Genomic DNA, 12,530 nt, shown 5'->3' with positions numbered 1-12,530 from the left:
TCCAAGTGCTTTCTTCCATAGGCGACGAGCATTGAAATTTAGAGGAAAAACGAAGGTATGTCCTTGCCCCCGGGGGGAGAGGTCCGTAACACCAACAGTTCTTAAAAGTAAAAATGGACTTGCTAGTGCATGGCATCCATACGAGTTGCTATGAAGGTATGAGTCGCCTGCTGTACACTGAGGAGTAGGCGGCGCTGGAGACCCTATCACAGGTCCCGCAGCAGACGACTCATACCTTCATAGCAACTTTTAAGAACTGTTGGTGTTACGGACCCCCCCCACCCCCCGGGGGCATGGACATACCTTCGTTTTTCCTCTAAATTTAACTGCTCGTCGCCTATGGAAGAAAGCACTTGGATTCCTTTCCAACGAATTTTACATAACACAGGAATCCTAGGTTCATATCTCTGACAATACTTTTGTCTTGCGCCTATGGTATATGTGCTATTTTACTTCGGACCATCGGATTGAGATGTTCCCATTTGTAGCCCTGACGAAATTCCCAAGGCACTAAAGGGAATGAAACGCGTTGGCTGTGCCTTTGTATCTTAAAAAGACAGAATAAAAGAATTCAATAAAGAAAGAACAGAAGACTTACAAACTTTATGAACTTTTTTCACTATTTACGCCATCGAGTGCACCTCTCAAATTTCTTGTAAACTCTTTGTATGGTAAACGTCCTTGGCAGCGGATGGTGAGAGTGGTTGCACCACACAAATTTATGAAACAGAGGAAGTTGATGTGCTAAACCTTGGTCTGCTGCTGTGTACTTTTGTTTTTTGTATAATTCACCGCAATGGAAGAGCCAATGAACGTTTCTGCCGGGCATGGACTGTTAAGTCCATGCCCTGCAGGAACTAGAGGTGCATGCAGACAGGGGGCACAACATGTGATCCCCTGTATGCTTCCCCTGGCGCAGAGGCACCAGGGGGCCCTGTTTTCTCACTGCCACACTTTTTATGGCAGGGTCACCGCAATGAAAACTGTGATGGTGAGGAAACTCACAATATTCTTGGAGGTACCACAGCAACACCACCAGCATATTATGGGCCTCAGCCATGGCAGTCCAACCATCCAACCTGGTACAGGGCAGTTGGACTACCTCCTGCTGATACTGTTTTCAGCTTTTTTTTTAAACTGGTAAACAGTAGGTGTTTCCTCACATACCACCCACCACAATGAGGCTTTGGAAATCTCTGTTAGCATGATGTTGCGGTCTGTAGTGTAATTGGTCTAATGCACCTCTCAAAATTAAATGCTTTAATATTGTAGTTAAAATAAGCTACCTTAGGAAGGGACCATATTATTATTAACCTCCAAAGCATACTATTTTACCATTTTCAATCTTTCGTTCAAGAAAACTGCAGAGTGAGGGCCCATGCCAAAGCACCATCATTGACACTGTGGGTGAGACGAGGAGAAGTGCTATTGTACCATCAACCACATAGTGGGGCAGACTGAGGGGAAGAGCAATGCAACCATAAATGGCCAGTTGGAAGGAGATACCATATCATGAAAACATGATTGTGTAAAGTTAGACTATGAAAAGGCCATCCTCTAATGGTTGATATGATAACAGTGGGGACCAAAGGGCCCATATATGGCAGAGCTGTCCCTCCAGTAATCGGAGCAGAAATGTCAGAGCCTCCTCTGATGCATCTTCTTCTCGGTCTTTTCAGATTTTCTCAAGCTCTTCACTCTGACTGTGTTCCTTTCCTTTGCTTCAATCACAGGGAAAAACAGACAAGAAAAAATAAAACAGCAGCATTGTGCAGCTATCAGTTCAGAACTACTGTTAAACTACCTATTTAAGACTTTAGCAAGCAAAAGTCTATGGTTAATGGAGCTGATCTGCCTTGCATGTGTCCTGCAATCCAAAGAATTAGCATACTCACTTTGTCAGGTCCGAGGGCTCATTTCATTTTGGCAGAAACCTCTTGCAAGAGACTCTTCAATTCATTCACCTAGAGAAGGAAAGGATTGTTTGTAATTATGAGTTCCCTGAATGCAACTACGAATATGAGCTTGGATGTTCTATTTATCCTGGCTGTCACAATATGGTGTAATTGCCTCTAGGATGTTGAGTATAGGCAAGGAAGTCATATTAGTTGAAGGTCAACAGCAGTCTTACCAGCTGACTGGAAGTGGCATCAGAGTGTTAGCCAGACATGGTATATTCTCTGTAGAAGTAATACTTCGTCACCCCCTTATAAGGGGACCGTACTTTGACCGAATGAAGAGTTCAACTATAGCGGGGTGCGCGGGTGTGAGCAGCAGGATGTGCATAATACCACTTCAAAGTCCAGGCCCAGCCCCCACCCACTTACCTGGGACTGGTCCTCCAACCAGTCTTGGCGATTTCAGACCTGGTCTTCGCTTCAAGGCTTCTGCCTCGACCTCTCTGTGCTCGCTCCTCCTTTTCACTCAGCCATGTCTCTCTTCTCTCTCTCACTTATTCTCTCTCTACCTTATTCTCGCTACCTTATTCACTCAAGTGTCTGTTTTCCAGTCTCTTCCACTTTTTGCCCTTATCCCTTTAGTGCCTCTTTTACACCACTTTTGTATTTTCTCCTCTCTTTAACCACGTTTCTCCACTTTCGTTTTCCTCTTTTCAACTTTTGTGAACTTCGCTGTTTAGTGCCTTTCTCTCTTTTGCACCTCCTTTGTATTTTCTGATCTATTTTACCACTTTCTTTCGCTTTTGTACCATTCTCTCTTTTCGGCCTTTTTCTATTTTTCTGTAGCTCTCTTTTTCTGTAGTCTTCTCTTAGTACCTTTTTCTCTTTCATGCCATTTTCTAATTTGTGCATTTATGTCTCTTTTTCGCTGTTTTTTGTGTGTCGTTTTTCCCTTCCAGCTCTTCCTCCATTTCTGGCCCCTTCAGCCCCCTCTCCCTTACTGTGCATTTGCCCACCTCCAGCCTCCTCTGCTCCATACCTGCTCATCCTGTGTCACCTTCCCACCTGTCTTCCCTCTGCTAGAAGTCCTGCCCACCACCCCCTGCTCTCCTCCCCTTCAAAGACCTACTTCGTAGCAGCCACTACATGCACAGGGAGCACGCTTTCTTGCATGCCAAAGGCAGTCCTGTCCACACCTGAACAGCACCCACTGCCAGAAACTTGGTCCGATCCCCCAGAACAATACTCTGCAGCCTTCCTTCGGTCGCTTGACTCAGAACACCACTCACTACACCGCTACCGAACTGCACCTAACAACACAGTGGGAGCCTTCCTTCTCCTGCTCACACTGCCAATTTTCATGCAGCCTTCCAGAGACACACCCCACTCACAAACCAACCTCACCGCCTGCACCCCAACCTACACCTCACCCTTCCACAAACCAACACAACATCACTCGCATGCATGCTGCTCAGCACACAATCACTCAGCAAACAAGCAACTGAGATCTGAAACCTGCTAAGCAGGGAAGCACCAGACCTCCTCTTCATCATGGAAACCTGGCTCAACTCCACACAGGCACCGACATTGCCATGGCAATACTCACAGGCTACATGACGGGACTACAACCACAAGCATGGAGGAGAACTCTCAATCATCTTCATAAAATCCCTTAAATGCTCGACCATCGCATAAATTGCCACCCCCTTCATGGAACACCTGCACATCAAACCCCAAATCTCCGATAAATGTACCCAGTACAGGACCCTCAGCTATCATCCACCGGGTCCATAAACCACATTTACCAACCTCACCACTGACTTTGTCACCCCACTTACCATCAACTCCAAACCCTAACTCAGTCGACCCACACCATATATGCAACTTCCATCCAAAATCTGTGTTCCCGTACCCAGAGTAAGTGATGCAGAAGGCCATCAACAAACAACTCTCAACCCACCTCTCAACCCACCACATACTGGACAACACTCAATCCAGCTTCAGGAAAAACCACATCACCGTAACGGCACTCATGAAGCGACACAACATCAGACTCATCCTGGACCAGGGTGAAACAGCTGTCCTCATCCTACTCAACTTATCCGCAACCTTCAACACCATCTACTATTACAAGTTGATCAGAAGATTCTATGACATAGGCACCCAAGGAACCACACTCCACTTGATCTGTTACTTCATCACAGGAAGAACCCAAAGATTCAGAATGCCACAGTTCACATCATAGACCAAGAAAATGATCTGCGTAGTCCCTCAGGGATTTTCTCTCAACCCCACCCTGTTCAACATCTACTTGACCCTGCTAGCCAACATCATCCAATCCCAAGACATCTCCATCATCTCATACACTAATGGCACCCAACTTATCTTCTCCCTGACAGCCAAAACTAGCCCCACTAGAACCAACTTTACCAACTGTATGACCATAGTTGCAGACTGGATAAGAGCCAACGGCCTGAAACTCAATCCGAACAAGACAAAAGTTCTGTTCTTTTGTAACAAGTACCCCTAAGGACTCACCTGATGGCCGTCAGAGCTAGGACCAACACCCTCACTCACCAACCATGCTACAAACCTGGGAATCATCCTAGATGACTAACTGTCCACGACAGCACAAGTCAATACAGTGAGCACCTCCTACTTTCACATTCTTATCATCCTACATATGATTTTGAAGTGGCTACCACAGAACACCAGGCGGACCGTCACCTAAGCACCCATAATAATCAGGCTCTAATATGACAACACACTCTATGCCGGAGTCTCCAAGCAACCCCTACAAAGATTCAAGACCATCCAGAATGCCGCTGCAAGAGTCATACTGGATCTACCACACCACACCCACCTTGCACCACACTTCAAGAAGCTCCACTGGGTGCTCCATTCACAAACAGTGTCAAGTCAAACTACTCAGACCCATACAAAGCACTACACAACTTTGGGCATCGCACCCAAAACATGGAATGACCTCCACAGGGCTTCCTCCTCACTTCTTGAGTTCCACAAGACGCTGAGGACCTGACATTTCAAATAACTCCCCGGTGATCATTCACCCACTCACCCCTAGCACCTAAGAACCCTCATGAGTGATTATTGTGCCCCACAAGTCTCACTACCATAACATAACATAACCCAAAACATAACTTAACACAATGTAACATAACATAACATAACCCATACCATAGCATTAAAAAGTCCACCAAGTACCTGCTCCCACTATTTTGAAAAATCAAGTTGGTCTTTAAGCTCTTGAAGCACAACGCTGTAAGAAGCTCCTTTTGACAGGAGGTCTTGCAATGGGAGTGAGGGATCATTTTAGAATGGTGTTACAAGGAAGCATAGTCTGTCTCAGATTACAAGTGTGATAATAAGCGTATACCGTGCCCAATTAAGAATTCCTCTCCTGAAACACAACAGAGAAGCAATAATCATACCTTTTCTTCCATTTTCTGAAATCGGGCCTCCAACCTAGAATGACAGAACGAAATATGATAATTCAAGCATACAGTGCCTATCAAATGCCATTAGTGTGCAAACATTGGCAATCAAAGACATACATACAATTCAAAGACCATTGATTCATTACAAACGATACCAAAGCTCAATCCACAGAAATTAGTCAAATGGCTCCTGAGGTCGAAAGTGTGCAAAGGTCCCTTCCACCTCCAGCTTCATAGTATCTAGCATTAGGGAGTAAGAGCTGAAGATAAGTGATAGGAGTGTCAATTGGATAGGCATTGGGAATTACTGGAGTTTGCAGAAGCAGCAAAATGTGTAATTGGGGAAGAAGCAAGGCAAATGGACCCAAGGACAGTCTACAGTGCCCTGTTGTCCATACCTACCACCAATATCAATTAATCCATACATATTGCTTGGCAGTGGGATGGTTAATTGTTACATGTGCTTTTTTGATGACAATGTTTGAAAGACAATTCGAAGGTGGATTTGTTCATTGAATAAGCTTCAATTGCAGCTTCAAGCTAGCTTTATTAGGAAGAAGTTAGCAATTAAAGGAGTACCCACTGTCTTTATATTTGTATGAACAATTCTCAAGATGGAGTGATTAAACACAGGAATGTTCTAGAAGAGGTTCTTCGATTGACCAGAAGAGGTCAAAGATCACATGGAAAGAGAAAGGGAATCCTGGAACCAAGAAAGAAAATAACAAAGAGCAAAACAGAAAAGGAGACAAACTAATTGGAGAACATGAGCTAGATAGACGAAATTAGTGCTGTGAGGGAACCTGTGCAAAAAGGGCTAAAGAATTAAGTATGACAGAGAATGGTAACTAGGAACAAGAACTCATCCGCACATTACAGGACTCAGAACACATATGCCTTTTGACAGCATAAATGTCCTACACTGTGACAGGTTTATATCACAATATTGACTACAGAAATATTCTGATATAAGAATATCATAGCTAAAATATCAAGAATCAAAAATCAGGTAAGTGTATATTGGTAAGTATAGCTTTAGGGTAATAACTCTATAACTATATACCTTGAAGCCATATATGGTCAAGGTACTCCGATGTGGAATTAAGTATAATAAACATTCAAAAACCACATACAATTATTGCAATTTTGATCGTCAATATATTTGGTATGATATTTTTGTAGCATAATATTTAAAACTCCATATTCTGGTACCATACTCAACATGAGTATCCACAGATGATAGAAGTTTAGGTTCGTATCTTTCATATCAATCAGCGTAGTACTGTTTCCCTTAATTGTCGCGAGTTCTTGGAGACTTTTTACAGCGAGCACCACTACAAGAAGGGCAGGATTGATAGGGTGCCTATAAAAAGGCATAGGTGTGTGCCCTCCCTGGAGGGTCAAGTAGTCATAGTAAGCATAAAAGACAAGGATAATCTCTTTCACATATGGATTTGTGCATGCATTGCCTCCAATGCTGCGAGGATCAGTCCGGGGGAATCACGAGGTCAGACTGGGTACCAGTATGACCATTACAAGCATCAGTAGATGTTTATGCATCAATCAGAGTCCGCTGCACACATCAAGCATGGGACACAATAAATATGCCAACAACAATTATTTATGTTACATGAGACATTTTGCAGCCATACATAACCATGGCATCATTTGGCAGCTCTAATTTATTTGTTTCTTTTGAGCAGATGTGTCTTAATTGTCTTCGGATTAAGGGCACCGTTGTACTATTAATACCGTGTATGGACTTGTATTTAATTATTATGGTATACAGCAGCACAACATGTGGCTTCTTGTGTCACTCACAGCACAAAATTATATAATTGCCTCCTATACCATTCTGAAACTGCGTGCTCCTTATTAATACTTATTTTGTTCTGATTGGAGTATTTGAGCTCATTCCTTTAAGAATAAAAACTACTATGTAGCTAAAGAAAACGTTTATATACAAATTAGTATCTGGGCTCTATGTGGCATTAGAACTCCAAAAACAAATTCTATAAAGATAGAAATTCATCTTGAGATCTCAAATTGAAAAATGGATTCTGGAAATGTACTAACTCACTTCAATAGAGAAAGCCCTTTACAAATTCAGAGATAAAATCGTCTTATTTAACAATATATGGGGAATCCTTTAACATATGTAAATTTGATGAGATGTTTCGGTTATTGACCACTGAGATGCACATAATTTTTATTTTAAAGTTAAAGTTCCCTGGTGCGTTTTGTCTGTTTACATTATTAATGTATTCTCTTAATTGATCTGGATATTCAACTAACATCAATTCAATTGTGTAGACATTACATATATTTTATGAAGTACTTATGTTGTGCCGGTGATGGGCCCGGGCACTTATCTATGGAATGCCAACTTATTTTTCATAAACAGCGTTTGACCCAGAGCAACAGAGAGGAAGGCAAAAAAAGGAGAAAGAGAATAATAGGGACACAGTGAGAAGGGAAGGGAGAAAGGGCGAAGAGACCTTGCAAGAGTTAGATAAAGAGATAGAAGTGTATTGTGGTGGAAGAAAGGGGCATGAGGTGGAGTCAAGACTATTCAGCTACATAGGCAGCAGCAGTGGGCTCCTAAGATAAACTGTTGGCCCCAGAATTATTTTTTTTAAAGAATATTAAGTTCTGCATGTATGGCATGTCATTTGATCTTCACAACAGTTTATAGCGATATGCACTCCTTTGTTTTAACAATTTAACTATTTCAACAAATTATTTCAACAAATTGTTCTGGTGCTAACCCATATCTTGACTAGCTCCTAGTCAAGTTGGTACAAATAATAGATATCCACAGAAGCCTGTGGTATGGGGAGCACTATGCACTCATTCACAATAACGTGATTAGTTTTTCATAATTTTCATCCATAAATTCAATTCAACATAAACTTCACGAATTAAACAGCCTCTATTTCATCAAAGGTTCAAAAGAGTCAAAAGTAAATGTATTCACAGTCTTTTTTTTCTAAAATGAAAGCATGACTTTTGAATACACATCAGATTTTAAATCACATGAGGAGATTCTCTGGTTGACACTCAAAATGTAAAAATTGTGAAACCATTGTATATATGATTGTTAACGATATATGTATCGAATATATATATGAAAAAGAATTTTTGTTATTTATAGTGCATTCCCCTGACGAAGGTGCATACCGAAATGCATTGGGATATGGCATCATTTGTTAACTCTTGGAGAGTTGTTTGAAGAACATACTATCGTATTCATTGATGAATAAGAAGAATAAAAACATCTTTGAAGAAAAGAAATACATTTATTGTTTCATAAACTTTTATTTTTGAATGGGTTAAGGCTTTAATTTTAGAACAAAAAGACTGTGAATACATTTACTTTTGACTCTTTTGAACCTTTGATGAAATAGAGGCTGTTTAATTCGTGAAGTTTATGTTGAATTGAATTTATGGATGAAAATTATGAAAAACTAATCACGTTATTGTGAATGAGTGCATAGTGCTCCCCATACCACAGGCTTCTGTGGATATCTATTATTATGTCATTTGATCTTCACATGATATTTCTTCTGTAATCCACTCAATGTGCAAACAAATGGATAGCAGATGCTTTAGGTTGCACTAAGTTCCCTACTACCTTATTTTGGTGTGATCAAAGTGGAGTTAAATACCTTGCAAAGTGAGTCCGGTGCTCACTGTGCCACTGGAACTAAGTTAGACCTGACTGACGAACTCCAATCGGGGTGAAACCAGTCTTGTGTTGCTTGTGTTCCAGTTAAGGGAGGACCTGGCTTGCTAGGTCAGGCTTGCCTGTTCTTATTGGTGCAGGGTCAAGACTGATTGGCATATGAAGGAGCCCAAACTGAGATGGCAAGGCAGGCAAAGGAAGGATGGGTTGAAATGCTACCCGCAGCGATTGCCAGTGGTGAGACTTATTGCAAGCATTCCTGCCACCACCTTTTGTGTGTTTAATTTAATGAGATGGACATCAATTGGGTATGGAATTCAATTCACCAAAATGCCAGGGGTAGTTGAAATGACATCATATTGCTTTGGGCATGTCAGGGCTGGCCCTCGTTCCACCCTTTGCCCCCAGCAGTGTCTTTATTTGATGCTGAGGATGATAGAATAAGGAAGGAGTGCAAACCGTGGAAAGTATATGTCTCACAGACCCTTCCTTTAGTTTATGTTCATCTGTTATTTGAATTGGTTGAAACGACAGAAGAGAGGCTTTACATAGCATATAATAACAAGGTATTTAACATAAGTCACTAATAAGCAAATTGCACCTCTCTTTGCCTAGATGACATTGATACAGTTACGAGTAGTCAGGGATAGCTACTGGTATGCATGGTTGTCCCCTTGGCACCACTTGAACTACCATTTATAGCCATGGTCTCAAGAGTGACGAAGGAAGATACAGAAAGAGAAAGGGGATAGGGTCAGTGGTGAGGCTTGGCGAGGGACAAAAAAGACATAAATTAAAACTCAAGTCCTGCCGCCTTGCCACACTCTTTTCAGCTCCCGATGCACAGGTGCTGCCCACACAGGCTCCCAGACTCGCCTGCACCAATCCAGATACTTGCATAATGCTGGTATTACCGAGCATGAGAGAAACTCCGGGATTGGGCGAAGCGGGCTGGTTTCACACTCAAGCAGAGACTGGAAGCCTGTGCTTCAGAGCCCTGATGATATCTCTAAGCAGCGGACTAGAGATATCCAAGTGTGCTTGTCAGTTTAGCCATCCTAAGATGGCCTGCTAAACCGACATACAAACTTGGTGCCCTGTGCCCACCCCTCCTCCTGCTGTTGATGGCCCCACCCTCCAAACTCGGCTGCAGCTCCCTTCTACATGTAAAATAAAATGCTAATAATGCAGTTTTATTATTTGCTTTATTATCATTTTATTTTACATGTTTTCATGCTGGTATCAGCAGTGGGGCAACGCTCCTCCGCCCTAATGGAGAAGCCGACCCTGGACAGGGGCCTTAAAGCACTGTAGTCTGCACTCCTTGTCCATTCCCCAGCAATTTATGAGCAAATAGTAGAATGGAGCTATGGGTGGGACAAAGAGGTCAACCCTGCGATGTCACTTCGGCTGTCTTCCTCTAAACCTGACCTTTTGGTGAATAGGCATTGATCTGTGGTGACCAAAATATCAGTGAATTAATCTCACAAAGTGAAAAGACACACAGACCTCATATCATTCACTAGCATTAACAGATCACTATAGCTCTTTCTCAGCTTAGTTGTGTGTTTGTTATTCCTCCCAGAAAGAGGGACCCATAGGGAAGTTAATAAAAATGCAACCTGAATCAGCAAACAGAGGGATCCATAGAAGTGAACTTCTGAAATACTCACTACTGAATTTCTCAAAAGCAAAGAAAAGCCTTTCACAATATAAATATATACAGATTGGCCTAATCTGAGACATTGGTAAAATGTACTACCATGCCATTGAATGTAAAGTACAGTGGAAACGAGGCAGAGCAATGTAGATTAACAATTTCGAACTTTTAGTTTGAAATATTAGTATTCATACACATTTAGTGAAAAGGTCTTTTTTCCAAACTTAATTGTGGATCTTCTTTTATGTTTCAAAGCATATAGTACAAAACAATTTGAAAAATAGCAATGTTTTTTCAAATCTTGCCTTACAATTAGCTTAACTGGCACGATTTGCTACACAAACTCCAGTCCTAGTCACTTTAGATCCAAGTGCCAAGCTGTCACAATGGTTAAAGTGTTGTTATATTCAAAATATGGGTTTTAAACTTTTTTTCAAACTAAGCTCTTAGTTACACTTGCAAAGCTGATTCCATTTAGGAGCTTTCATGCACTTGAAATGGGATTCTAATTTGGGCAGTACTTGTTTAATGCCTTGCTTGCCCATGTGCAAATTATGTACCCTGTGCTTTTTGCTCACAAGTATTACAGCAGATTAGACCGTATGGAAATCCTCTTCTAACTTAAAATTTTTCAATGCATAAGCTAGAACTGAGGGCCAGATATACAAACCTTTTTTCAGCTCGCAATCGGCCCAATTCACAGAATCGGGCTGTTTGTGACTTGAGAAAACGCATTTTTAAGTGTACAAAGCCCTATTTGTGATTCGGAAGCTATTTGCGTATCTAAAATTAGTTTTGTGAGTCGCTATTAGGAAGGGGCGTGCCAAGGGCGTCCCTTCCTAATAGCGAGTTGCACTGGTATGTAGGAATGTTTTGCAACTGGGAATGCAGTCGCAAAACATTCGCAACCCATTCGCAAATGGGAAGGTGTCCCCGAGGAACACCTTCCTTTGTGAATGTGGCAGCAAAATTTTTTAAGAGCAGGCAGTGGTCCCACAGCTTTATTTAAAAAGCAGTCACATACATGGTGGTCTGCTGACCCCAGCAGTCCACCATCCCTGTGAGTGCCAGCCATTCCCAATGGGTCACAAATTGCGAACTGCCTCTTTAATATTAATGGGGCAGGTCCCTTGCAACCCATTGGGAATTGCAAACAGTGAAAACGCGCTGTTGTACATGGCTTTTTGCGATTTCCTAATAGCGAAAAATTCACTATTACGAAATTGCAAACGGAAGTCTATGTACATCTGGCCCTGAATGCTTTGCAAGCCAAATATTGCTGGCTATTTGCACATTTAGGGCCCGATTACAATGTGGTAAGGAATGGCTCTGACCCTCAGTCTCAGCCATCCTTACTGTATCGTAATTTCCTGTTTGTAATAATTTCCAACCGACTCATTTTGATGGAGTCAGTCGGAAATTATTACAAACAGGAGTTCCAAATGGCAGATAACGGGCTCCGAGAGCCTGTTCGCCATATGGAAGGCCTTCAGCAATCCCTCGGCCGTCTCTTTAGGGCAGAGAGATTACGATGGCAGTTTCTCACTGCTTTTCTCTGCCAGCCTTTCCGACACAAAAAGTAATTAGGGAAACTGTCGTTGAGTGCCCCCGGCAGGCCCCCAGGGGTACAAGGCTTCCGGATGGCGGCCTAGGGGGCACCTATCGTGCCCCGCTATTGATCCGTGCACCTGGTGGCAGACACCTTGAGGTGCCTTCCACCAGGTGCAGGGATGAACTGCACCCCTGCTCATTCAGAATGCATGTTCTCATAGCAAAGTATAGGATTGCATCCTAATAGCTGGGCTGGAACCGACGAGAGGAGGTCGTTT

General features: G+C 42.3%; 1 protein-coding gene across 1 annotated transcript in view; it reads right to left on the bottom strand.

Moving 5' to 3' along the window:
• Positions 1–5,344: 5,344 nt before the first annotated feature.
• LOC144824191 (transient receptor potential cation channel subfamily M member 8-like) overlaps positions 5,345–12,530 on the bottom strand; it is a 242,788-nt gene continuing 235,602 nt past the window's right edge. Inside the window, exon 24 of the mRNA XM_078683347.1 lies at positions 5,345–5,384. Within this exon, the coding sequence (XP_078539473.1) occupies positions 5,345–5,384 (40 nt within the window). The remainder of the gene's footprint in view (positions 5,385–12,530) is intronic.

Source organism: Lissotriton helveticus, chromosome 3_1, assembly GCF_964261635.1.
Source record: "Lissotriton helveticus chromosome 3_1, aLisHel1.1, whole genome shotgun sequence".
Classification (NCBI taxonomy): Eukaryota; Metazoa; Chordata; class Amphibia; order Caudata; family Salamandridae; genus Lissotriton; species Lissotriton helveticus.
This window is presented reverse-complemented; position numbering and strand designations above follow the sequence as displayed.